Genomic DNA, 26,908 nt, shown 5'->3' on the forward strand with positions numbered 1-26,908 from the left:
GACCCACTCAGAACTCACACAGTGAAGCCAGGCAGGCCAGAGCTACCCCAGGTGCTAACAAACTCCTCTGCTCACCTTGGAGCCAGCTCAGCAGCTCAAGTATGTATTAGACAAAGTTAAAAGTGCAAAGATGACAGCACTGGCTAAATGCTGCTGCTAAATGGAAGGATGGGTTTTGTCACCACTCTCCTTGCGCTCTGAAAACACAGAGGTAAGGAAGTGTACAGTTGTGCTCTTCACCTCCTCCTCGCCAACAGCATCAAGAATCACTATTAGTTTGAGATGCCAAGACTGCGCAGACCTCTCTGGACCTTGCACTCTCCGTTTCCAGTGTGATGATGCCCACTGGAAGGCATTGTGGTCAGTGTCTCCCCGTGGCAGATGTTCAGCTGCTTTGTCAAGCTGGCTGCTGAATAGGTGGGGAAAAAAAGTCATGCAACACGCGCAGGCTCCTCGCCCAGACCATCAAGGAAATGTGTTTGGAAAGCAGTCCTTGTGGACCCATTTTACAGTGAAATTAATAAATCATGATCCAAATGACTTAAGCTAAAACAAGATAGAGCAGTCCATATTTCTTATTTGCCTGCATTATATAGCTATTTATAAAATAAATCTGGCCATCTTAGCTTCCATAAGACAGCTGTCTAAACAAAAAATACCAGAACATACAATGCTGCTAGATTTGGGAAATAAAACCCAAAATTTAAGAACAGAAAACGAACCAGCCATGTATACCTAAGCACATGGCTCTGCCAACCAACCTAGCAGGAAGAAATCTATACTACCTTCTCTATAATGCACATTTTGTAAGGACTATAGATAACAGCTTTTAGAAACAACAACAACAAAATTATATTTGCACAAACAAAGAAAATAATAAGGCAGATTCAAAGTACAGATATTTTATCCAAGCTTTACACATAAAGACTATTGAAATTCAGTAAGAAATAATAGCTGATCAAATAGTACAAGAAACAACAAAGAACATTACCAATGAACTTTTCTGAAAAGGAAAATACTTTGCCATTTAAACATTTTTAATTCCAAGCACTCATTTCAACATTATCTTTAAGTATATCCTCTTCTAGGTCACTGGCAACTGGTAAGAAAATACGTATCTTATTTGACCACAGATAATTGTAAATACCTTGAACATAAGCATCATAGCATTTTGTAGAGAGGAGTTTTAGAAAAAATAACCCAAATCAAACCTCAGTGGATTTTCTCTGTGACTTCTATAGTAGATAAGTATACTGCTATAAACCCTAACTTTTAAAAATCAGATTTTTCATTTATTTCAGAGCAAGGGTATCACCTAACTTTAGGTTTTCATTATTAACCCATCTGTGGCACCCATTCAGTTCCAGTGAATGAAGACAGTAGGGCTCTATATACTTTGAATCCTTCATTAAACTATTGATCCCCTCAGCATTATCCATAATGTTCCAGCAGCTCAGCATGTCAACTGATGCAGAGCTCGCTGCTCTTTCCTTTCAATAACTTCCACACTTTATGGGGAGGAAGTCACAATGATTTATTTACCTGACATTTCCCAGTCCGGATGTCGTAGAGGGCCACTGAACCATGGCGAGCTCCCACTGCTATTCTGTGACTCCGCTCGTAATAGCTGACCATGTAGAACCTGAATTGAACATTATAACAAGTAACAGGTGAGATCTGACCTGCCTGCACGATGTTAAAATTAATTTGCAATGCCATTGGGTAATTAACATTAGTGCTAGAACAGAGATTTGATTTAAAAATCCATCAGCTGCCAGTTTTCATACTTGGCATTCAGGAAACAAAGCCAACTGACGTTTGATACATTACCGCAGAATCAGATCAGATTTATTTATTTTTATTACACAGTGTTGAACACTTCCATTGAGTTTGGATGTGATAACCACGAGGCCCCTAGTATCCATATACATCTCTTGTTTACAGTGGAGCACCACAACAACGCTGGATGTCAACTGGTTAAACAGGACAATCTAACACCCCAAATGACTTCAGAGCACTTTTCCTTCAAAATCAAATGAGAAAGAATGACAGAAAGTGTAGGGAAAAATATGCAAACTCATAAATTTTTGATTGAAAAAACAGAAAAAGAAAAATTCATCAAATGCTTTCTAAGCCAATAACATCCTTCAAGCAAAAAGGAACCCAGAAGCCTGCAATAGTCCTTAAGGTCCAACGTGACTGTATCGCATCAATTTGAATTCAAACAAATGCAAATTGAAGAAATTTCTACACCTTGAAACACAAGAGAGTCAAAATCCTTACTTCAAATTCAAATCTTTGGGAATATCGTTGTGCCTTTCTTATAAAAGGGAGAGCAGACCTGTGAAAAATGCCAACTGCATTTCCAATTAAATTGTAATTTTACTGTTATATTTTACTACAACAAAGTCTGCCAGAGATTTCTAGAATCAGTCTATAAAAATGTGTTGCTGACTATATTTATGGCTTCAAACAACAAATTGTACAATGATCTGTCTCCTTGTTCTTCAGGATTCCCAGAGTGCCATAGCAACTGCTCTCATATAGGTATGATACACTTGTTTCTACAGTGCAGGATGGCAGTCAGGAAGAAAAAAAAACCCTAGAAACATGGCGTTACAGAAAAAAACTGGAAAAAAAAAAAAAGAAAGAAAATTGCTAGTTGTTGTGCAGGAGAAAGGGCAAGACTAGTAGCTCAGACGCACTTTTGCATCCCTGTCCATCCATCCCTGAGGACATCAGCCAAGCCCATCGTCCCTCCCCGGCTCGCCGCTTTCACTTTTGCCCTTGGACTCTCGGGGTACCTCCCACAAAACACCTGCCCTTGCCCACCCACAGCCTCGGGCAAGCCCCCATGCCCTTTGGTGGCGGGGCTGCTGCCCCAGGCAGGGTGCAGGGACACGTCCTGCTTGCAAAGTGCGGGCAGAGGCGTGGAGGCCCCCCCCCGAGGCACTGTCCCCTGGCTGCGCCACGCCGCAGCCCCCAGCACCCACACCCCCGTGCCTTCGCCCAGGCTCACCAGCGGCACCTGCACGGCAGAAGGTGCTGCAGCAGAGGGATGCCGGAGGCTTCCAGCAAGACCAAAGGGAAGGCGCTGACCCTGACGGTCTCAAGTTGCGCCAGGGGAGGTTCAGGCTGGACATTAGGATGAACTTCCTCACTGTTAGAGTCGTTAGGCATTGGAACGGGCTCCCCAGGGAGGTGGTGGAGTCACTATCCCTGGATCGGTTCAAAAAACGTTTAGATGTGGCACTTCGAGACATGGTTTAGTGGGTTTAGCGGGCACGGTGGCATTGGGTATACAGTTGGACTTGATGATCTTTGAGGTCTCTTCCAACCATAATGATTCTATGAAAGACCTGGCAGCTCTGCCAGTAAACCCCACTTGAGAGGGCAAGACCAAGACCAAGACCAAGACCAAACCTACTTAGGCTGCACCAGTTGTTTCCTTATCGAACTCTTACTCCACTTGGCCCGGCCAGCCAACACAGCGAAGACCTTCGTGAAAGTCTACATGCCCATCAGACGTGCTATCCCGCACTGCGGCCAGCGCAGAACCCTCCCTTCCCAAAGTGTACAAGCAGGATGAGGGGCAGCTTTTTAACACTCCCTTATCTTGGGATGTGGAAGTATTTCCAGGCCACATACCATCTCTGCGACTTTATTTTGCAGCCAGCAAGTGCCTCATCAATCTGCTTTACATATTCCTTTGGTCAGTGGTGGCCACACAACTTACTTATTAGTGAATAATAATAAGAATAGTTTCTGGTTTATTATTAAGAATACAAAAAGGAATGCTTAGAAAAAAATCAAACGCTGCTGGTAAATAGCTTGGGAGCAGGAGAGGCAGGAGCCAGTCATGAGAAAAAACGAAAAAAGAAAAGGGATAATGGTGTGGGCAAACAGGTACCCGCAGGGTCTAAAGCCCACCATACACAGCGAATAAGGCATGGGACTGTAATAAGGGAGCATTTGCATTTTTCACCATTTCATGCCAAACTGCAAACGCCTGCACAATTAAAGTGGTGCCCCAGGTGAATGGGGAGGGGGCTATTTTTAAGGCTATTTTATATGACCATCAAACTCAGGATTTATGTATAAACTTAGAAAAAACCACACATTGCTTGATCATTACAAGTAAAATGGACTACAACAGAAAGTTTCTATATAAAATGTTTCATATCCTCATTAATTCTATCACACTACTGAATAGGCACAGTCCATTTGTCTCCTCCAAGAGATTTCAAAAGAGAGTATCACATACTATTATATGTAAGCAAACAGCATTTCACTCCTTACTGCATTTAAATGTCCATTTAGACAGAGTGCTGAGTCAGTATTTTTCTTTGAGAAGAAGAATCCATCAGACTACATAACAACTGAGGGTTTGGGCAAAAAAAGCTTCAAGGAAATAGATGGTTTTGAGTTTAATTTTCTAAAAAAAATTATTCTTTAAACTGACATTCAGTTGTCAGCTCTTTAGCCTCATTCTTTATCTTAGCATTGTTACAACCACACACAGATTTTAATATTTTAGTCCTTTGCAACCCTTTCTAAAACCTCTATATGTTGCAGAGAATAGATATCATAGAGAATGATATGTCAGCATGTCTTTAGACTATGCTACAAATTCATTTTTGCAAGCCTAGCTGGTGCATCCATATCCGTAGCCGGCATCTTAACAGACCCTGCTCTGGGTGCTGCCCCATTACTGCTCTGCAGAGAAAGTGACCTCACCCAGCACACCACCTCTCCCAGCTTTTGGAGGAACCCGGTTGGAACCGACAGCATCGTGCTGCTATTGCTGGTACCAGCTAATCCTCCACATTAAAGGAGGAGCACATAGCCTTCCCTCCTAACTTTTCTGAATGAAAACTGGGTACCTAAAGAGAACAAGGGTCCAGTCTCCTCCTGCTGATCTCCTCACCCTCACCAGTCTCTTCCACTCCACCTTCCAGCCCTCTGCAACACAAGTCACCAGCCAGATGATGCGGGGCTAACATGCTGCAAAGGCTGCAAGCAGGGAGAAAGCTGGCATCGTGCGATGGGCTCACCACCCAGATGCCACACTGAAGGGTGGGAACTCGGCACAAGCAAGCTGGGTTAAGGACTTAGGAAAATGAGCTTTCTTCTTCTACCAAATACCAGCAAGCACACTTGCCAGTTGGAAATGGGACTGCTGGGGCTGGCTTGGGTTTAGGCTGATACTGGAAAAGTCAGCGGCAGCAACGCTGTGGTTCAGTGAAGGCCCACCAACTGTTCTAAAACCTGAATTAGTCACTGCTGAAGTATCTAAGGGGAGATAAAACTTTTTTTTTATTTAAAATTAACATTCTAAATCAAAAACAGCACAAAAAGGGAACGTTAAATGTTCATTAAAAAGAATTTGTTGATTAACATCACAGCTTCATTAAATCTTAATTTCAAACTTCAGAATCTTGCAACAGCCACAGGCGTTCCGAATTATAATTTCGACATTCAGTCCTATTTCACATTTCATTCTTTTTTCTTTCCCTTCTACAGAATGAGGCTCCAGGCTCCCTTGAGCATTACCACAACTGCACCTCCAGCTGATGGACTCCGATTCCTTCAGTTATACTCTCCAAAAATCCCAGAAATAATCAAGGTATAAAATTTTGTTGTACAACCTTGCTTTGTCTAATTCTTGAAATTCTCACTCTTCCTGCAAGACTATTCCCGAGCAAAAAGCCATATAAAACACTTGTTATTTTAAATTTAATGTGTCTTCCCATGTGAGACTGTGCCGTTACAGAGACCGCTCTAACTCAGCAGACTGTACTAAATACATGACCTGACCAAGCAGAGTCCATCAGGGACCACTCAGCTGCAACACAACTCCTGAATCTGGAAAATGCTCAAGTCAAGCAATTTTGCAGCCTTCAATATTATCCTTTGCAATTTTAAAGAAATTCAGAAATATTTCATATTCATTGCATTGCACTTCAATACTTATTTTATTTTGATAAGAAATGGGTTTGCACAGAGCATGTGAAAAGGCAGTATGATTCTCTATAAAGAATAACACTATGGGAAAACTAACAGACACCATAATCATATGCCGTAAGATATGATAGCCAAAAATATCCACAGCGATGGATTTACCTCATCACCACCCATCAGGATTGAGTCACGCTCACAGCAATTAGTGGCATGACTGCTACATTTGTACAATAGTAAAAAAAGCTGAAAGCCCAAGAGAAATGATAATCAGGTACTTTAACTCAGCACACGCTGCTGCTCCCGGCCCTGGGTTTAATGTTCTGCTGAAACAGGAACGTTGCTTCCAAGAGACCGCAGAGGTATCAACAAACGTTTGCCGTTATAGCCACAAGTACAGTACTTCCATAAAGTCCTCCAAGGAAGCCAGAGAATCACCTGAGTGATTTTGCCACAGCAGGGGTGCACATAATGCAGTACAGCAGAAAGAGCACCAGGATATTAAAAGAATTAACAATAGGATTATGTCACAGTGCTTCCACTTGGAATCTCTCCAGATATTCAACCATTTGCTAAAATCTGATGAAAATTTCCATTGGGCTGAATGATCACATCGGTGGGGTGCTGTATCATTTTTACAATGGCTATAACTATGTAGAATAGGAAATACTACTAGTAATTTAACAACATTTTAAGATAACGTATCACTATAAAAATACAACAGGAATAGGGAGATTTTTGCACTAATTCCCACTTAGCCTTGCATTTATATTTTAAAGTAAGCCTTTTAAAGTATCAGGAAGACTGCCTCTATCAGTATCCTACCTGTCAACAGGATAATTGTTCTTTTCTTGGAACTATTCAATATTTTAATAGCTTATTAAATTAAAATGTAATGGTCGACAGATGATTATTATAATTTATTGGTTGTACCAGTTTAACAGAATAACTGGGATATTTATCACAGTCTAAAGATACTGTAAATGTTCCCATTTTATAAATCACATTTTACTATTTGAAAGTACCATTTAAAGTGTGAAGTAGAACCAAGACAAAGACGACTGAGGATGCTGAACCCCCAATGAAGGTCAGCAGGAACCAGCATCTGAACTGCCACTTGTGCCTTTCGATGCCTTCCGAACTGCCGAGTCACCAACAACGCGAGCACAAGACAGCCACCGCACTTCTCCTTCCCTGCGGTTTTGTGCGAATTCATACTTGTTATTTTACCGAGCCGCCTGTCACCGCAGATGGAGAGATTTAAACGCTGCCTAAGACGGTTCCATGTGGTGCAGAGCACAGGGCAGCTCTGAGCCACCAGTAGTGCTCTCAATGCCTTGTGAGGTTTAATTTCAATTGAATCTCCTGCGTCCAGCATAAGCATCCCCAAAACATTTCTAACACCGGGGACAGGGCAGCTTCCTGCCACGCAGGCAAGGGTGCTAGTTGCTGCCTACAACAGGTTTGGAGTACAACCTGCTCCCTTGGAGACAGACGCCTGGGAGAGCGTCAGAGGGCAGCAAAAGCAAGGCTCTCTTCCACGAAGGCATTTGGTACTTTCTATTTCTTATCTCCATTTCACTGACCTTTCCTACGGGATGGCACTGCTACACACCTGTGCGAACAGCTCGGAAGGACTTGGAAGCGCCTGGTCAGGAGATGATCTCCTCCGATAACTATGCCCTACTGCTAGCTATTAGGTGGATTACAGCAGTTAGTTATTGCCATAAAGGAAATAACAGTTATTCTCAAAATTCTCCATTAGAGGATGTTTCAGAGAACAGGCTTAAGCTTCTTAAGAATGAAAAGTTTATTTGCTATTTGGCTGAACTCCTGGTATGAGAACATGCTTTGCTGAAGGACTGTGCTGCTGACAGCAGACCTTGAAACACAAGTGAAGAGCTCCTTCTCTGACAAGCCCTGGGTCTCAGCACACTGGGAAATCTCACTCCAACGCATACTTTACACTGGCTGCTCATGGCTTGGTCTGAACGTACTAACGGACAGCAGTCGGCTGCAAGGCATTGATGCAAACCCCCATGATGCAAGCCCCCCGTACGGGGTGTCTGGGAACACCACCACACCTCCCAAACCACAGCCTTATCTTCTGCTGTCACTATTCTCTTTTTTCCCCCAGTCACTTTGATGGTGGCAACTAATTCACTCAGGCAGGTTGTGCATATTGCAATCTAACTTGTTACTCCAGTATGTGATTGTCATTTTTGTAACAACAAAGACATTGATAAATCCCTTGGAGGAAGCTGCTCAGCTTGTGTGGCTGTTCCAATAGAGGAGCTAGGATATATGGAGGGATAGGAGGACAGAGTTTTTCATGAGATTACACAATATTTTCTTTTTTTTTTTGGACTTATAAAATATCCAAACTTCAAGGAGTTGTTAATGCTTTTCTTTTCTGATCCACCTCTCTATCAGATGTGGCAGAGAACTAAAAGCCTACAAAGGCTTATACGTGAGCTAAAAAAAAAAATTTGTTGTTTTAAGGGGCAAGCATCACATAAAAGATTGTTTCACTCTTAAGAAATATATCCTGCTGGTAAGCCTACAATTTACTGCATAGTATTATTGGAGGAAAAGCTCACCTGCAGATGGCTGGAAAGCACTCCTGAAGACCCTTTTTCTTAACTAAAGATCCTTCAAGGCAATACATGATGATGTCCATAACCTCGAAACAAAAGTTAAAATCATTTGATGTACTGTACTTTACGATTCTTAATAAAAGTTCTAATAAGCAAAAATTGAGAATTTTTGTACCCAACTGCATCTTTGATATCTAAGTTTAAAATACAATTGGGATAAAACAAAGAACTGTCTTGCGTATGACAGAGTTTACAAAAACAATGGTATCGGTAACTGGAACCATTCAGAGTACCCATGAACAGTTATAAAACAACCAACTACCGGTAAACACAAGCTACTGGAGCTCTATAAGTAGCTCTGGTGTGAAAGAGGCCTCTGGGCATCAGTATCAAAGTTACAAATCCATTATGTCATCTGTACCATTCTTCAACAACATTCCTCAGCACCAACAAATGCAAGAGATAAAAAACATTATAAATAAAAAAACCCATTGTAGATAAAAACCAGATAAAAACATCCACGTGATCCCCCAGCGTGTTCAAGTACCAGTGCAATGAACATACCCGTACCTCCAGCAAATTCTTTCTTGGGTTTTTTCCCCAACAATGCAAGCTAATGCAATTTAAATGCAATTTAAGCTTTTAAAGTTCAAAAAATGAGCCGGGCAGTATAAAACAAACCCTCTTCACACATAAAAAGGTTTATGGTCCATGCAGAAAGAAATTCTACGATTTGACTCCAGACCAACACATTATTCACTGTTGCACCAAGCCCACAAGCAGATATGGCAGAAGAGCCTTACCTCCACAAGAAGGTCCACAACGTCGGTAGGCATCTTCTCGATAAGTATCTCAATGACCCTCAAGATCTCTCCTTTGGCCCGAGCAAGAGTGGTGGTGTGAATATTCTGCTGAGACTGCGTGTTTGCTGCGAGGGCAGTGTGTCTGTGCACCTACCAAAGAGCAGGGTTACAGGTGGAGACTCGGACTCTCTAAATATTCTCCATCTACACTTACTGTTATATGCATGTGTTACATTACGAACGTCTGTACTGTGCACAATGCTTTGCTTTACTTCACTTCGAGACCTATGGATTATTTCTCCCTCCCCTGTTACTCATCAGCAGTAGAGCCACTAACGGTTATCCTTGACGTAGTTTTTAAACAAGGGCTTACCTGCTTTAAGTAATTCTTAACCTCATAGAACTAAATGTGAAGGTAAGGAAATCCCTGGGTCTTGAGTACTCGATTTCCACATACTTGTAGATGTTTCTTTAGGCATGAGATGGCTGCTTTACAACAGGCTTTTTTTGGGCAGCCACTGATCATCGCCCATCCTATTGCTTTAGCTCAGCCAAAGCTCCAGGCTGTACCCGGGTTCCCTCAGACGACTCTCAGGCAGACCGTGCCCAGCCCACACCAACCTCCCAGCAGCATCCCTTCTCCTCACCCTCCAAACCCCACGGCTAAGTCTCCACTCCCTTTTAATTCATACTTAACGGGGTCATGCGTGCATTGCTTAAAGACCACAGGATTTTACAGGTTGCTGTTGGAAGTTTATACAACTGGGATACAACAAATTAAGACAGACACAACTCATCAGGTTCAGTTAAATATCACTCCTGTCATAAATGGTGGGTGATTTGGACATCCGCAGGCACACAAGTATTACACTTGCTGGTTCCCTTTCTGAGGAGAAAGGGAGGGCCATTTGATTCTCTACTTGTGTTCGTAACCCTGGAGCCTCAAAGCTCAGAGGCAAAGCTGCTGCAGTCGAAGCGACGGGCCCTGCTCACCTCCTTGGCGATGGTGGTGATGAAGGCGGGTGGTCTGGCGGTGGCGATGAGGGAGAGAGCGTGTCGCGCCGAGCGGGCAGAGTCGGCGGCCGGGCTCAGAGGCAGCCCCATTGTGATGCTAAACGGGCACCAGACAAAGAGGGGAGAAAGAAAAGGAGCATTAGAAATATAGAGTGAAAAGATTAGAAACAGCTTATAATGTCAGTTCAAGGTCAACGGGAGCACTCAAACAGTTAGAATATAATGGACTTCCAACAATGAGCAGTGATTAGGAGTCAGGGTGTTCTATCATCAAATACAAAATCGAATAATTAACCATGAAGATTGAAAACAGTATGCGCATCTGTCCAAAGTGTTAAAAAGGCCTTGTTAACAAATTATCTGTATGTGCTGAATACATATCACCCAACTGAGGACAAGGCAAACACAGAATGTTTTCCCAAGAATTTATGGTTTATTCTTTTACATCATTTTAAATGCAGGCTGAGAAATACCCTGTTCGTAGTAATTCTCCTTAATTCAGCTAAGCACCGTTTACAGGAGAGAAAAGCAAGAAGCTTCTCGAAGAACTAAAACCACCAAATCTATTTGGCTTGATTTTCTTTACTGTGTGACTCAGTTGCAGCAGCATGATGAGATGACAGGCAGCCCCATACCTCATGCTTCCTAATGACCGAAATTATTCCAAAGCTCTTTAGAATCTCTAGCACTCAGGTTTTAACTGAAATTCTTTGAATAACAGTAAGGGATTAATTGGCATCTAAATTTTCCATACATAATGCTTTTATTTGCTATGACAAGACAAATGCAAGAAACAAGAAGGTAGTAAGTACCCAATAACTACATTAAACAAAAATAAAATCAGGTATTTGGTAATTGAGAGCGTACGTACCTGAGAAAGACGACACATAGGTTAATTTTTGTCTGAAAGCTTCCTTTCTTAAAACTGGACTATTTTAACTATCGCTGTTGTATATGTCACAGCAGACTCCAGTTTTGTTAGACTAGTTGCACATTATCCAGCAATGCTGCAAATCCTTCCTGCACTCCCACCCACCCACAGGCCACCCAAAGTGTTCCCAGCCCGTGGGCCCAAAGCACAGGTACCTCTCCAGACTAACACCTTTGTGCCTTCAGTACATCAAGCTAATGCATAAAGATACACCCGATCCGTGTCTAAATACAAGAGTACAGAATTCAAGTGCTCAGGCAACGAGGGTTACAGATTCGGGAAGCACAGTGCCACGGCACGGCAGTATTTCAGTGCCGGCTTCGATGCCCTGCAGGCACACAGGTCTCCCTGGGAGAGGGCATTTCACCGAGGAAAACCGCAGCAGTGCTGGGGGAAGAACTGGTGAAGAAGGAGCCGTGGAGAAATCGGGGACAAACGTGCTCTGATATGGAACCGGGCTTTTCCAGAAGGGGAGTCAACATCTGGGAACCACTGTGTGTTGGGATTAACCTGAAACAGTCAACCTACCCCACAAAGGAAACTTTCTCTGATGAGACTATTGCAGCATGGCAAGAGAGACCACAAACCAGTCTGCCAGCTCTAAAACATTTTAAAGTTTTCCTGTAACATACAGTCTGAGCAATCCTGCTGCTACGACCACACTTGCACCGTGCAGTAGCCCTAGAAAGTTGGGTTGGGTTTCTTTTGTTTGTTTGTTTTGAAATAAAGAAAAGACAAAACAAAAGAACGATGAGTTTCTTTTGCTCATTCCTAGTATCAGTCCACCATTTGAGTACGCGGCAATTCTCCACGGATTTTATTACGTCATGAAAAGTTGTGCTTGAAAATGCACTGAAAGCTCCTCTCCCCAGTTGTCCTTTCTCTTTGTTATTTTACTTAGAGATTAAGTAACAACAACAAAAAAAGCATTAACTTCTAAAAACCATATATAGGTTTACTCTTCTTCTATGGAAATGAAGTACTTTTCTGCATACGACCACAGGCAGCAATCGCTGTTTCTGAGGCTCAGAGGGGGAGCGGATCCTCCCGCGCTGCAGAGGAAGACTGCTGCTCCCCAGCACGGGTAAGTGAATGGCACTAACCGGCCAACACACAGGCGTCGAGTTTTAAAGCCGTTCCGACACCTTAGCTGGTTATATGACAAGCACAGGTGAATCCTACACGTTAATAAAAGTGAAGCTTTTTGTTAAAGCAACTATGTCATCCAAGTGCACGTTAACAACACAAGATAGTTTTATTACATGAAAAGAGATAGCATCTGCAGCTTTCTCTGCTATCAATATGATGTCAGATGGCTAATACTTTGAGGGATGTACATGAGATAAAAATACCTTCAACAAAACGAGAACTAGTCCAGTGAAATCATCTTATCTAGAATCTGCAGTTTCAGAAGAATACCTCGCATTTCTAACCGCCGAGGCTGGCCCAGCTGGGGAAGTTACAGCTCGTTACAACGCACAGTACGGTGAGCAGAGCACCAGAGAGCTGTTAGCCGCTCGGCACCAACAGCAACCGTAACCGGGTGTCTCATCCTGCGGCCTCCACGCGTCCAACCGCTGCCAGGGGATTACTCGTTAAAGTCAGGGCTGCCGCTGCCAGCTCTCCCACTGCGTTCACGTTACACAGCCGATGCTATTAGAACAGCTGAACGGGAACGCACTGCTCCAAATCCCCAGCCTGCCTGCACTAGTTCAGATGCTGCCGGTCAGAGCTTCAGCTGTGTCCACTTCGCTCAGCCCAAAAGATCTCTCATTTTACTCCTCCGGACCCACTGTGCTGGTTGGCTTAGCCCTTACTTACACCTTAGAGGATCCTCGAGACTCCTTTAAACCAAAAAGCTGTCATCAACCTCCGTGGCAGGCAAGCCATAGACAATAAAAGCAGAGTCATGAAGAAGAGTATAATCATTCCACACTTCTATCCCTTCGACATCTCTGTGTGCTTCCAAAGTGGTAAAAACTGGTTTATCAGGGTCAACAAAGTTCATTCTGCTCTGACAACTAAGAGTCGGAAAACAACCTGCTCTGTAAATAAGGAGAAACTGAAACAACCCCAAAGACGTAGGAATCACGATACAACGCCTTGTATTCCAGGTGCACCAAGCCCCCCCAACAATACAGCATCAGCGTTTCCATCACGCCATGCCGCAAAGCCCATACCTGTAGGACTCAAAATGGTAAGCAGAAGCACCAGTTCACTTGCTCACACTCCAAAACTACATTTTCAGAGCCAGGATGGAGATCACAAAAGGTGTGTGTTTGTTTTTTTTTTTTCCTCCCAACACTTCAACAAGAGAACACATGTGCAAAGGTGAGTAAGAGCAAACAAGCGTGATGTGGCACTTCCTCAGATGCACTGAAAACCTCCTCTCGGGCACTACTGGAGGGGCTTCCTCCTCCCCTCTGCTCTTCTACCCATTTATTTTCGTAAAGAGTAACAGAAGTTTACAAACCCATCTAGCTTATTGCGCAGTCCATTTATAATTTTGTAGAGGATTTAGGGAGCATGTGGTAACTGAACTGAACAGCTACATTACTTATTTCTTTAGTTTTTCTAGCCTGAGAGAGAGACCTGGGTGTCTATAGAGGACAACACATTCTCTTGATTTCTAAGTGTCTTTAAAAATAATTCTACATGCAGTATCTGATTTAATATTGTGAAAGCTTACAAATTGAATACTTTGCAACAAAGAACTTCAGGGTGGTTAAAGCATTCTCTGCCAAATTAACTATTTCTCCAGAGCAACAACAAGATGAGGTATGGATCGATCACCATTTTACAAATCCGAATTCACATAAATAAACCCCAAAGTTTATTATGATTTTCTTTCCCATTCCTCACCATCATTGTATGCATTAAAACTACCGAATTTGAAAATGAATAAAGTCTCTGCGACAATAAAGATGTTCCCATTAGTCTTTTACTTGTAAATTTGTATTTTAATATTACTTAAAAAATCCTGTAAGGACGCTACAGACAAAAGTGATGAGCCAGGAAGGAGGAGGTATCAAAGTCAGGCTTTCAGAGGGGCTCATTATCTCCCGAAAGCAATCAAACCCCCAGCGCCTCAGTACTTTTTTCTCTAAAAAGGCTTCGTGTTTCTGCCAGCAGTATTTTTCCTTACAGAGTGCTTGGTAAAGCGTGCACTTTCCTGAAAAGCAACAGGCTTTTTGTTAATTCATTAGCATGGCTCAGCAGTGGTAGTATGTGGGCAGAGATTAACCCCCTCCTGGGGCTGGGCCAGCTGCTCCGCATGTCCTCTTTCAGAGGAAAGCCCTGCGAGATGGGACAGGCACACCGCACCAAAACCCAGAACAAAACCAAAGCAGATGCAAAACTAACGTCCAGAGGGAAATGCTGGCTTTCATGCCCAGGCTTCTGTTCTTGTATGGATGAGTGTTAGCACTTCTGTACGCCCAGCAAGTCTCGGCAGCATGTGTTGTCCCTCCTGTCCTCACCCTGCCCCCTGACCTCCCACTGCACTGTGAGCAGACATTTGAGGAATCATTTCTGTATGCATAACACAGACGAAACGGATGCAGCTTGTCCTATAACGCATGCCTTCAACACCAGAGATGATATTCTACCTGCACAGGACAGTAAAAACCTTGATTTGTGCTTTTGATTTGTGCCTTTTAGCTTATTTCTAGAAGGCTGATTCCCAGTGGCCAGTATGCTGCATCACCAGGGAATGATGCTCCCTCTTTTCTCAAATCCATCATCAACTTCCCCCACAACAGTAATCCGAACATCTTGAGTTTTTTGGGAACCAATATGCTATTTGAATAATGTTTTCAATGAAATATAGCCTTTTTAATCAATAACTTGTTTATATGATTAGCACAAGTTATCACAACTTCAGAGTAATGTTTACGTACTTCACTACCTACAAAAATTAAGGAAGATGCACTTAAAAAGTTGATTCTCAAAACAAGTGGAAAACAACAATCTACCTGGGAAGAACTGTAGCTCACGCCTTGGAAAAAGGCAGACGGAAAAGATTTTGATGGCAATGACCAGAAAATGTAGCAATCGGATCTCTACATTTCTTGACTTCCACAAAGCCATGCCAGATGTAATATCTGTGGGACTAAGAATGTGACATTTCAGCATAAAAGGTAATGATCGCGACTAGTACCTCTTCGCTAGCTGGACTCAAAGAAGGAAGCTGAGCACTGAGCCAGCTGGTCGCACAGAGATCCGAGAGGGAACTCACAAAGGACGTGATTCCACAGGGATCTTTTGAAGGGTGTCGAGATGGGGCCATCTCGCCTTTTGGGGAAAGCCACCATTCCGCAAAATGGCCATTCAGCCCCTTTCCTCTCCTCTGCTTGGAGACTTCGCGTTGATGCTCTGAGGTGAGCAGAAGGGAAAAAAGGGAAGATGGGTATATCCCATCTCATTTAACAGAAACCTCTATATCAATACACCTCGAACCCACCCTTGTTTACATGGGCAGCCTTGAAGTGATGGCTGAATGAACACGAGGAACCAAACTCCCTCCACGGCATAAAGCCGATGAATGTGGTACTCCTCTTCCTCGGTCTCTGTGAGAGGCTGCGGGTGCCGACGGACCACTGCCCTTGGTGTGGTACAGCTGCGACTCACCTAGGCTGAGCTCCAGCCTCCTGGAATCCAAGGTCTGAACCAGAACTGACACAAATCCCTGCGGTTTGCAGGTTTAAATCATTTCTGTAGTGGCAGCATGCGGTAACTTGCTACATTACCTTTAGGACTAAGTACCCAGCTCACATTTCTCCTTTAAAACCCTCAATTTCAGCAATTGTTTAGGCTATGTTTTAAAAATGTTTCATTGTACTTGAAAACTAGGGATGTCCCTACTATATCTCCTACAGCTCCACAGATCACTAAGAATATAAAAATATAGTAAAGTTTTCCACTAAACACAGTCAAAATTAAAGAGATTTACCCTAATTATTTTGGTACACACACACACACACACACATATATAAACATATGACTTGATTAGAATGCAATTTGCTGATTTTGGCACATTACATCATAATCTATATCAAACTGTAGCTTGTAATTCAAAGAGCAAAAATAACAGACAGCAATGATCCCTACCATCATCCATGCCAAGAAATCAAAGCCTAACAAATGCTAGAAAAATACTCTTAATCCTTACAATGGAGCAGTTTTGTTCGGCATGGCAGGCTAGCCCAGTAAAATCTTTGGGGACTAGGATGATCTGGGAAAGGGGAGGAGTTATAAATACCAGAATTTTGGATAACAGCTCAGATATTTATTTAATTCAGAAGGGAAAAAAGAAAAACACTGCTTTTTTTTTTGGTCAATAAATGTGAAGTGATTTTTTTTATTTTTTTTCTTAAAGCAGAAGCTTGACATAAAAGCTCTTTCATAAAACATTCTTAACATCAGGGAGAGAAGCCAGGCAGCTGTGTGCTGTTATTGTGTACACGGTAAATCAGGCACAAAAAGGGGCAGCTCAGCAGGGCACCGGGAGGGTAAGATGCACACTTAACCCCCTGCACACATTGTTGCTCTATTTCTTTCCATCTTCATCTGTCTGCAGTCAGTACTGTATCTGTCATGAATGTAACAGGCCATTTTCAATCTAAATCTTGTTATGGATTAATAAGCAAACACTTTCTCGCTTATTATGCAATTTATCATGATGAAAATTGCATTGGGCTCCTCAAGGCTACATGCTGATACATTCATTTATTCAGTGCTCTGTGGATAGAGAGCCATACTAATCTTTATGACAGCTAAGGATGTAATCGCAAGATGAAAATGACTTTCTGAAGAGCTGCGTTCGCTTGGCTTCTGTAAGTCTATATTTACATACAATAGGGCTTAGGAGGTTCTCTGGGAAGGTAAAACCTTTTGGTTGCTTTTGTCACACTACAAGAAACAACTGAAGTTCCGACAAATAACAACATTAATCCAGTTTGTTACTATTTCTCTGCTACCACCACCCCAACACACGGCAATCATTCATTCTGTAAGTCTTGAGGAAATTAAAACTGTTACATAGAAATGGTAATATCTACCTTAGTATAATGTAGAAGAAAGTCAGAAACCTTAACACCTCCACAGATGGATGACACAATGCATCCATGGCAGTAAGACAACCCTGATCAGTTCCTTATTGCATGTAGTGTTTAAGGTGTGTGTGTTTATAAACAAACATTTGTAAACACATTTGTAAAGTAAAATTCCTTCATAACAGAGCAGTTTTCAGAACTGTAAGATTTGAAGCTGAATTCTAAGGTTAAATGCTACAGGCGTGTAAAAGTGCTCTCGGCATTAAAATGTTATTGCTACAAGCAAAAGAAATTCTTGACTAAAACAGAAAGGCAAATAAAAATAGAAATACATAGTTTAAACATCTGACTAATTTCTAATTTGAAGGGTATTCTACAGTTTCATACAGTGAGACATAAAAGAACAGTGTTTACTGTGATTTAGTAAACAATAGCCTTAGAATAAAACAGAAAACTGGCTAATTGTTTAAGGATTTTTTTTTTTTTTAATACCAAAAGTAATATTATTACTGCGATGCTGTAAACAAGAACAGCTGTAAGTTAAACAAGCCCCCTCCTTCCACTAAGCACACCGTTTTACCTGTAGCTGAATATTCACCTGACCACTGAAGGCCTACTGCAGTTCTAAAATCCATTTTAAGTACTGCAGACGTTTCCTTCTCCTTTAACGTGAAACTGCCCTCTCCCACACGCATCAGGATATCCCCAGAAAGCTTGCCAGACATCAGCAATGCCATCAAGCTAAATATTACCTGCCGAAAAATAAACCTCTGCATTTTATGGAAAGAAATACAGTAAAATTAATACCTAAATAATCAATTATGATGACCGTGGCAATTTCAGAGACTTGATTTTTTTCTTCCCCCCAAGGAAAAACCTCGCAAAGAAAATGTCACAGACCAGTCAGCCGTCTTCCTTTACGAATGAAATTGTTTCCCCATTAACAAACGGTTTCTCAATTCCTGAGTGGCTTACAGATTAACTCTTAAGGAACCACTAATTAAAATACTACGTAGAAAGCAGTACATAAATTAAAAATTAAGCACAAAATATGTTTAAAACCCCTAGGGAATATTCACAGAGCGCTTGGGATGCCAGCCTTCGAAAGCACTAAAACTGTCCGTGGTGCAGGTCAGGAAAGCTCTCCTGCAGTGAGCGGCACCATCGCGATCCACGCCGGCGGAAGGACTTCGTTACTTTCTGCGTGGAAACACAGCCCAGCAGCACAGGTTCAAAATGCAGGACGGTGAACGTGGTAACAGCCTACGCGTTTCAGAACATAAACCTGCTTAACAACAAAAACGTGCTGAGGACTTTCCAGAAAAAGCATCAATGACTTCTATAGTTTATGTGATGATTATTATTATTAAATGCAAATATTTTTAGTAACAGCCATTTCCCAAGTGGATGTCTGCAGAACTTTAATACTACAGTATTAATTCATACTGAGAACCAAACAAAGATGAAATTTGTATTTGCTCAAGGCAATCCTCCACCTAGAGCAGGAGCTACAGTTTCTATGTCCTAACCGGGGACAAACGTGCTTCCGTGCAAGAGCTGTGTACCTACAAATGAAAATTTTGTCTCAGCGGCACTAATGTATATCCACTTATATTTTTTCAAGGTTTTCCATTAAAAGCAGGAAGCTTGAAATAGCTTTCAAAGCCAATTACATAAAGCATAGTATCATTGTTTCATTTCATCTAAGCCTAGAGTAGGCACTACTTATAGTGACTTTTTATTTTTTCATTATTTATACACAGAAATCAGAGCCTCTCCTTTTGCACGTTTAAGTGGTTTGCTTTTTTTAATAAAAACTACATACAGAAAAAATTGTTCAGATAGAGATTTAGAATAAATTTTACAAGAGATGATCAATTTTACAACAAACAATAATAAAAATAAGGACTATATTGCAAAACTCTTTCCTGTGCAAATAGTCCTGCTGTCATTAATCAGATTAACGGTGTGAGTAAAGACTGTTCATGTGAGAATCAGGGCCCCAGCTGAAATTTATTACATTTAGGTCTCAGTTCATAAAATTCATGGATACTCAACAAAAATGCTACTCATGTCCTGCAAAGTTGCACACATTAAATAAATCCTAAGCACTAATACTCAAGAATCCCATTATCTTAACACAAAATGCATTAAAAAAAGGCAAGACGCTACCTTTATTACATAAGTCATCTTAACGACTTCACTTATACATTTAGCCATAATTATTTGATCCAGCCATAATTATTTGATGGCATGACTGATAGTACATGGCACTATCAAGTGCAACAACTTGTGTATGTACCTGTGTATATGTAACTAGAAGTTGTACAATTACAGTAATTTTTAAGAAACGGGACAAGTAGGCACTTAGAGTTCCATGCACAATCCCCCTCCCTCAAAAAACCCCAGTATAACATTTTTGCTGTGCATGTTATGCCAAAGTAGCAGACTTCCTCACAACATTTACACCCCCCTGCCTCCCCCAACTACAAATACCTTATTGCAAGAAGAGTTTATTTCAAGGCGGTTAGAACAGAGGTACCGGAGAGCATACTATATAAATCCTGATTTAGGACACTTTAGTTGTTCTCTGACCCTAGAGACAAGCTGTGGTCTACTGAGTTTATAATTTCTTAGCAATCCTTAAACATAAATAAGTTACCTTAATGCTATTAATAGTGATGCTGTTATTAAAATAACCACCTTTTCCAAAATATACTTTCCAAAACAAATCACATCCTGGCTTGTAAAATCATGTGAAAAAAATCCATGTATTCAGACACACAGGTGGAAAATACCTTCTGAAAATACTATTTTTACAGTTAAGAAGGGTAAAAAAAAAAAATTACATTAAAGACAGACAGGCATATTTTAGATATCAAAAAAGGTTTAACTCGCTTCTTTTCTCAAAATTACTAGCAATATGACCGGCAGATTAATGCCGTGTAACCCCAGGCAACGCCTCCTAAGTGTTTGGAGTCTCCCAGTTTGAGATGGGGTGACCCACAGTGCCAGAGGGCAGCATCCCAGTGCCACCGCGCACAAGTGACCGGCTCTTTCCCACCGTGGCTAAACCCTCTCCTTTCCCAGACTGCCCGTCGGAGCCACCCGAGACTGCAAACCGACCAGACTAAAGCAGACTTGAAATCATATAATTTCAATGCTGCTGGTTCAAACGCAAAACTTGAAACAAGGAGTTATTCCTTGTCCCACCTTCTTGCTGAGTACCACAGCTGTCAGGATTTGAACCAACTGCTGCAAAACCCAGATCCACCGGTTGGAAATGACGCAAGTAAGTATTTGTAAGTGAATAAATGAGATACCTACTTCGCCAGTTGTTTCTCCGCATCAGCACAGAGCTCCAGAAGGCCCATCAGTACGGCAGAGACGTCCATGTAGGGCTCCCAGACGGTGAAGCCGCGGCCAATGAGGTCGATGGCGGTTCTGCGGATGGTGCTGTGTGCAGGCAGCTTGGGGCTGGGTGGTTGCAGCAGCAGAAACGTCAGTGCCTTGCCTGCCGTGCAGAACGGGAAAGAATGGGACAGTGAAAAGAGAGCTGCAGAATTGGTTTTGCCTTGTTTCCAAATACTTGCTGTTGAGAACCAAGTAGTACGGACACCTGCTCATAAGTCACCACATTAAGGCTTTATCTCACCAAGGAAGTGCGGAAGCTTACCACAGCAGGGTCTTCCCCACATCAGCGAGACAGACGTGGTTCTGTGGGTAGCAGTTACCTCCAGTAACGGTGGGGTGCATGCTGCCCCGGGACTCCCCAGGCCAGGGATTTCATACAGAATCCAGGATGGCAGCCCTCAAATGCGGACCCTAAGGACACTTGGAAAGGTAGAGGATACTAGTATAGATGGCTTGGAGAAACGGCATCCATGCTGGCTGTCATCGCCCTTAGCTCAACGAGCAGCAGGAGGCCGTGAGACCGTTCTGGTACTCACAAGCACAGGGTGGATTCAAAGTGTGCCGCCTGTTAGCAAGGCTGCAATCCTGCCAGTCGCTGCCTACGAGAATTTTAAAGCATTCTCAATAGCAACAACGGCCACTTTGTTACTGGAATGCATCAGTCTAAGTGGCACAGTGAACTGAATCAAACAGGCCCATGCCGATATTGCCAGTGTTGAGTCTTAAACATATAGTATTTTCACTACAAAAGAAATAGTACTAAATATATTTTTGGAAAAAAATATAAGAAATCTACATGCCTAAATATTTTTGCCTGAGAATTGTCAGAATAAAAAAACTGTCAGAAAAAAGTCAGAATAAATCAAAACTGGAATGATAAAACAAATCAAAATGAAAATGATAAAAAAAAAAATCCTCCCTTCAACAGACACTTGCTAAGAAAACCCTGAAAATCTGTAATAATACTAACACAGGTAATAAAGTTTCCAGAAAAAAGGGTACATCCTCTTGAAAGGATGGCTAAGAAAAACAAGTTTAAGAGATTGAACTTGGGAAAATATCAGTTAAAATAAACCGTGCTGCAACTACACGCATTTTCATCAGTACCTTGGCTACAGCAAGAAGCAGGTGATGCTAGATGTGCTTAACCGAGCAAGAAACTGCAAAAACAAGTCATCGAAGTCGCCAAAACTCTCCACCAAAACAACCGCTTGTTCCCAAACATGCCACGTGCCTGCCTGTGCGGGGGGCTCAGACGAAGAGGCACAATCAGCTCTGTTCTTTAATTACAATCCTGCGCTACACCACGATGACATCACCTCAGTAATCGGGAGAGGTGACGTTTAATTTAAGCTATCTCCCGGGGACACCGCTGCAGTGACTACCACCGCAAGCAGGACGCTGTCTCGGTGCAACGTTGCATTCCCCCTTTCCCCAGAGCCCCTGGCTGCCACCCTGGCGCTCTCGCCCAGCAAACCTGCGGCAAGGCAGCTCCCTCTCGCAAGGCACAAAAAGAAACGTGCAGGCAAAACGTGTATTGACAAGCTGATCGACTGCGACAAGGAGCTCAGGGGATTTGCCTGCTTGTCCTGCTCTTGCCCCAGTACGAGTTCCAAAGGGGAAATGGCAGGGAAGAGAGCCCTGGCAACAATCCAACAAAGCTCCTGTGTCTCTCACCGAGATGCTCAGCACCATCAGCTCCCAGATGTGGGTGATTCAGGAACCAGATACCCAATTTTACAGCAAGGATTTTTCTTCCTTGCAAAACATACTTCCTACTGACACCTTTTCAATATCAGATGCGTGGAGACCTGCAACGCTTTATTTGGAAAAGGGAATGAAATTATTTGTAAAGCCTCTGTATCACTCTGTCTTGGGATGCACAACGGGATATTGCTTGTGACCTGACCGCTTCTGCTCCCAGATCTCAGCAGCTCCAGAACCGTGCCTGGGCCTTCTGCTAAGGAAACACTCGACAGTATGTGAGCATTTAAATAACAATACCGCCCTACGTACCCCGAGCAGAAATCTCCCGGATGTGGGTCCCACAAAAAAAGCTATATGTTGAGAAGAGTTGCCTGAAAGTTTACAAGGACATGTAGAATTTTCACCATTCCAGTGTCACATCTCAGTAAATGAGCATTAGACAGATATAAAAAAAGCAATTAAAACTGAGAATCGGCTCTCAAATAGGAAATGTACTTAGTCTATTTTTTATAGACCCACTGCCAGTCTTGTCTCATGCATATCTTACATGTGAAGATTTTTTTTTTAATTATTGCTATTACTGATGCAGTGCTCACAGGTCTTGGGGCAGGGCTGTCGCGGTGCTGTCGTTTGTTTTGAGCCGTGCCATTTTTCCAATGCTGAGCACCGGTGGATAAGACAGGCAGCTCTCAGGAAAGGGTGGAAAGTGCCCAGTACTGGGGGAGGCTCCAGACCCCTAAGACTGAAGAGTTCCCCTCGCTTTTTGACCTCTAACTTTGTGTTTTTAAAGAATAACCATGGATTCAGCAGTAACTGCTCTCTCCACCTTCGAAGGACTCAGTATTTGATGGTTAGGGTCACTTAGAGATGTAAGTTCAAACATTTCTCTCTCATAGGTGAAGGAACTGAATTTTGGGTCATTTCTGTTACACTGGAGTGTCCTGGCCATTCAGATATCTACATGAAAGACGGACTCTGCCATCAGCACTGTCCACTCACATCACTTCTTGAAAACAAACAAAAGCTGGCAACGATCCCCCTCCTTACTGAGAGTGGCAGCACAATCTGGAATTACAAGACGAATGAATTTCCCACATCAGAGCACAGGATACTCAAAGTACCCTTACGATGGCTCCAGAGACCCACAGGCAGCAACGGAAGGTGGCTGGGGCCGGGGGTTCTGCCCCCGTAACCCACCCCCAGCATCGCCTCCCGGCCCCAGGGCTGCACCCCTCGCGCACGCAGTTTAGTGGGGTTACCTCACAGCATTGCTGTCCATCCTCATCAACTCACTCTCCCTCCTCCCCACAACGCCTTTTTTTCTTTGAGAGAGAAATACAGCTTAAGGGGCTGGGGGGGAGAGAAAAAGGATGTCCCAGAAAACTTCAACATACCTGAATTCTGATCCAGGTTCTGCATATTGAGGAAATGTGATTAATAATTTCATTTAATAGACTATTTTTTAAATAAAAACAACTACATATATATATGTGTGTGTGTGTGTGTAGGAGGGCTAAAACGAGCAACACTTCCAGATAAAGATAATTTATCATTATCTCTACATAATTATTTGTTACCTCTTAATAACATTCATTTAGCTTGCTATTGTGATAAAGTCGACCTATTGATTTTAAGAGGTTTTTCTTTAGTTTTCAGAACTGTCCTCTATGAGTTGCTTGTTTTGTTTATTAAAGAAACCGCCTGTCATTATAAGCATTCAGAAAAGCCAACAACAGAGATGCTTTTCTAGTCCATTCACAGTAACCCCTTACACATGTATAACAAAAGAACTGGAAGTTTCTTCTTGAAGTGCATAGCACGCCGTGAAGCTCTAGTTTGCGTGAATTTTAGGTCTCGAATATAAGAACCTTATCAAAAAGCGTGACTACTCAAATATTACTACAATGAAATATGCCTACCTTTTTCACAGGAATCCTTCTAGCATTGCTCCTGCTGACACCTACCTTGTGTAAATTGAGCTAAGGAAAAAGATGAACTAAACAAAAGTCATTCTGCTGCCCGTTTCTCAGCCTGGACATCTTTGTTTAAGCTTTGACTTGGCTTAAATGAACGAATTAATATTGACAAAAACATCAACTAAGCTAATGAGTTGTTAGTTAAGGCAATAAACATGTCACATTAGAGTCAGCGCAGTAAAGAGGTAATTAGCCCTGGAAAAGCTCTGCTGATTGGGGCTGCGGAGATCCTTTGCTCTTAACCTTTGAGTCCATTACGCGGAGCAGGACTGGGAGCAGCCACGCTAATGTGCGTCCCCAGACCCGCCGCCTCGCCCGCGCTGCCCAGGGCCCATCCCTGCTCACGCCTGGCGCCGATTTGGCACCGCTCAGGGAACCTACGCACCCACGCTACCGACAAAGGGGCGAGAGAGTCTCTCTTTAAAGGTGGGGTAGTAGAAGTTTGGGCCAACACGGTGATGGGACAGAAGAGGTCCTACCAAACCAGAACGCACTTCAGGGTGCTCCTCCTGCTTTCAGAAGGGCTCGTCTATTCAGTCCATACTGAAATTACTATAACCAGGGGGTGTTGTCTTTCTTGCTGGAAATCGAAATTACATCATACTCTTTAAACAACAAATTAAAAAAATCTGCCCTAGCAAAACCTAAGTTTTGATGATTTACATGCACCTTCTGTTATAAAAAGTCATTAAGAAACAAACCAATAAAAGCTACTCTCATTAAAAATTAGGGTGTGACTTACTAGACAGAATTATTTCAAAGCACTAACTTAGCAGAAATGTAGCTCAGGAAATGACATTCCTATAGAATTTTGTATTAAAATATAATTTTGTTCCAGATGTTTTATTCCGCATTGGTACACGTATGCCACAGGGGTATGGAAATAAAAAAAGCTGTAGAGGAGAGGCAAACCAGAGCGCAGAAGGCAGTGATTTTGTCCCTGGATGGAGCTGACCACCTCGTCGGTACTAGGGAGTTACCAGCAGTACCAAAACCGGACTAGATTTTTCTCAACCAGTAGAGAAGCATAAAATTTTGGACATGAGTATTGAATTGCTTTCAACATTTAGGATAGAGAAAGTAAATTTGCCAGTTCTCTGAAACTATTTCTATATATCCTCACAAGAAAGCCCATATGTGACAGCACACAGACACCCCCACCCCCCCAGCAAACAGCGGCATAGTTAAAAACCTGCCTACTTTTTCACGTCTTTACTTGAGCACTGAAATAAAGGTTTGAGTCTTTGCTCCTTACGTCATTTGTATTAACGAAAATGTGACACGAATACCACAGCTTATCACTTACTTTCAATGCATACAGTCCCCTGCATTTCTAAAGCGTCTTTCCTTGCTGAACCTCAAGAGCTTTAACCGTATTACATCAGTCACCATTGTTATCCCCATTTTGCCGACAGATTTAAAAAAATTAAATAATTTTCTCAGGAAAATCAATAGCACAGGCATGAACGAGACACTGATAATTCTGATTCCCATACTCATAATTTGCCACAGGATCAACTTCCAACTAAATAAAAATGATGGACTCCAAGAATATGATTTAACTTGCTTTGCACCTTTTTTCTGATTTTATGTTAAAAAAAAGAAGTGAAGAATCATAGCCCGAATTTTTTTCAGTCTGCCTTCTCTCCCCGTGTCTGTGGGCACAGTGTTTTTCTACAAGAAATTAAACCAAATTGTGTCCCTTTCTGGATGATTTTTTCCTGATTTGACTTATACCCGTGCGAAATGTCCACAGAAAGACAGAAATATAAATTTGGATAGTTGGGTTAAAAATCCATATCCCTTAATCCCTTCCTGCTTCTAGTGCAGTGAATTTTTATTCCATATCCTCTCTCACCTTTCAGAGAGGTATAAAATCAGAGGATTTTTTAGGCCTAAATTAAAAATTAACTAGTCATATTATTTGAAGAATTTTTTTCTAAACATATAATGAGGAAGAGATTTTTCTTTTTTCCCAATCACACTCAATGTCAAGTTTCCTCATTTTTACAGAATTAATTTTCACCATTTTTTTTTGGTCTTTAATGTAATTCTGATACTTACACTTTTTTAACTGAACTAGTGCTAGGAGAGACTTCCTTTCTGCTGATGACCTCTTCAACTCATTTAATTACCATTCTTGCAACAGGTGCAATGCCTGCAACTTCTAAGATAATTTCAGAATTTACACGAATAAGTAGTTTTTTTATTCCTTTTCAAAAGCACAGTCTTTAAGTATATTAAGAAGTTAAGTAGTTATTGTGCATGATAGTAACGAGACTGCATTTTATTCAAAGTAAAAACCAATTTAGAATGAAATTTGAGTTGCTCCTGCATAAAAGGAGAAAAGCATAGGCTGAAAAGAAAGACTCCCCTATTTCTAACAGAAATGACCCGACTAAAAGGCCTCAGAACCCCGTGGGCAGGCGAGCTGTGGCACTGGGGCAGCTGTGCC

At 42.1% G+C, this 26,908-nt stretch overlaps 1 protein-coding gene across 1 annotated transcript in view; it reads right to left on the bottom strand.

Annotated features, from left to right (window-relative positions):
* Positions 1-1,542: 1,542 nt before the first annotated feature.
* WDR7 (WD repeat domain 7) overlaps positions 1,543-26,908 on the bottom strand; it is a gene marked incomplete at both ends in the record, with an annotated part of 88,587 nt that continues 63,221 nt past the window's right edge. Inside the window, 5 exons of the mRNA XM_009697956.1 lie at positions 1,543-1,642; positions 8,559-8,641; positions 9,359-9,508; positions 10,352-10,469; positions 20,684-20,870. Coding sequence (XP_009696258.1) covers positions 1,543-1,642; positions 8,559-8,641; positions 9,359-9,508; positions 10,352-10,469; positions 20,684-20,870 — 638 coding nt within the window. The remainder of the gene's footprint in view (positions 1,643-8,558; positions 8,642-9,358; positions 9,509-10,351; positions 10,470-20,683; positions 20,871-26,908) is intronic.

The sequence above is a fragment of the Cariama cristata genome, unplaced genomic scaffold (assembly GCF_000690535.1).
Source record: "Cariama cristata isolate BGI_N322 unplaced genomic scaffold, ASM69053v1 scaffold28483, whole genome shotgun sequence".
NCBI classification, from domain to species: Eukaryota; Metazoa; Chordata; class Aves; order Cariamiformes; family Cariamidae; genus Cariama; species Cariama cristata.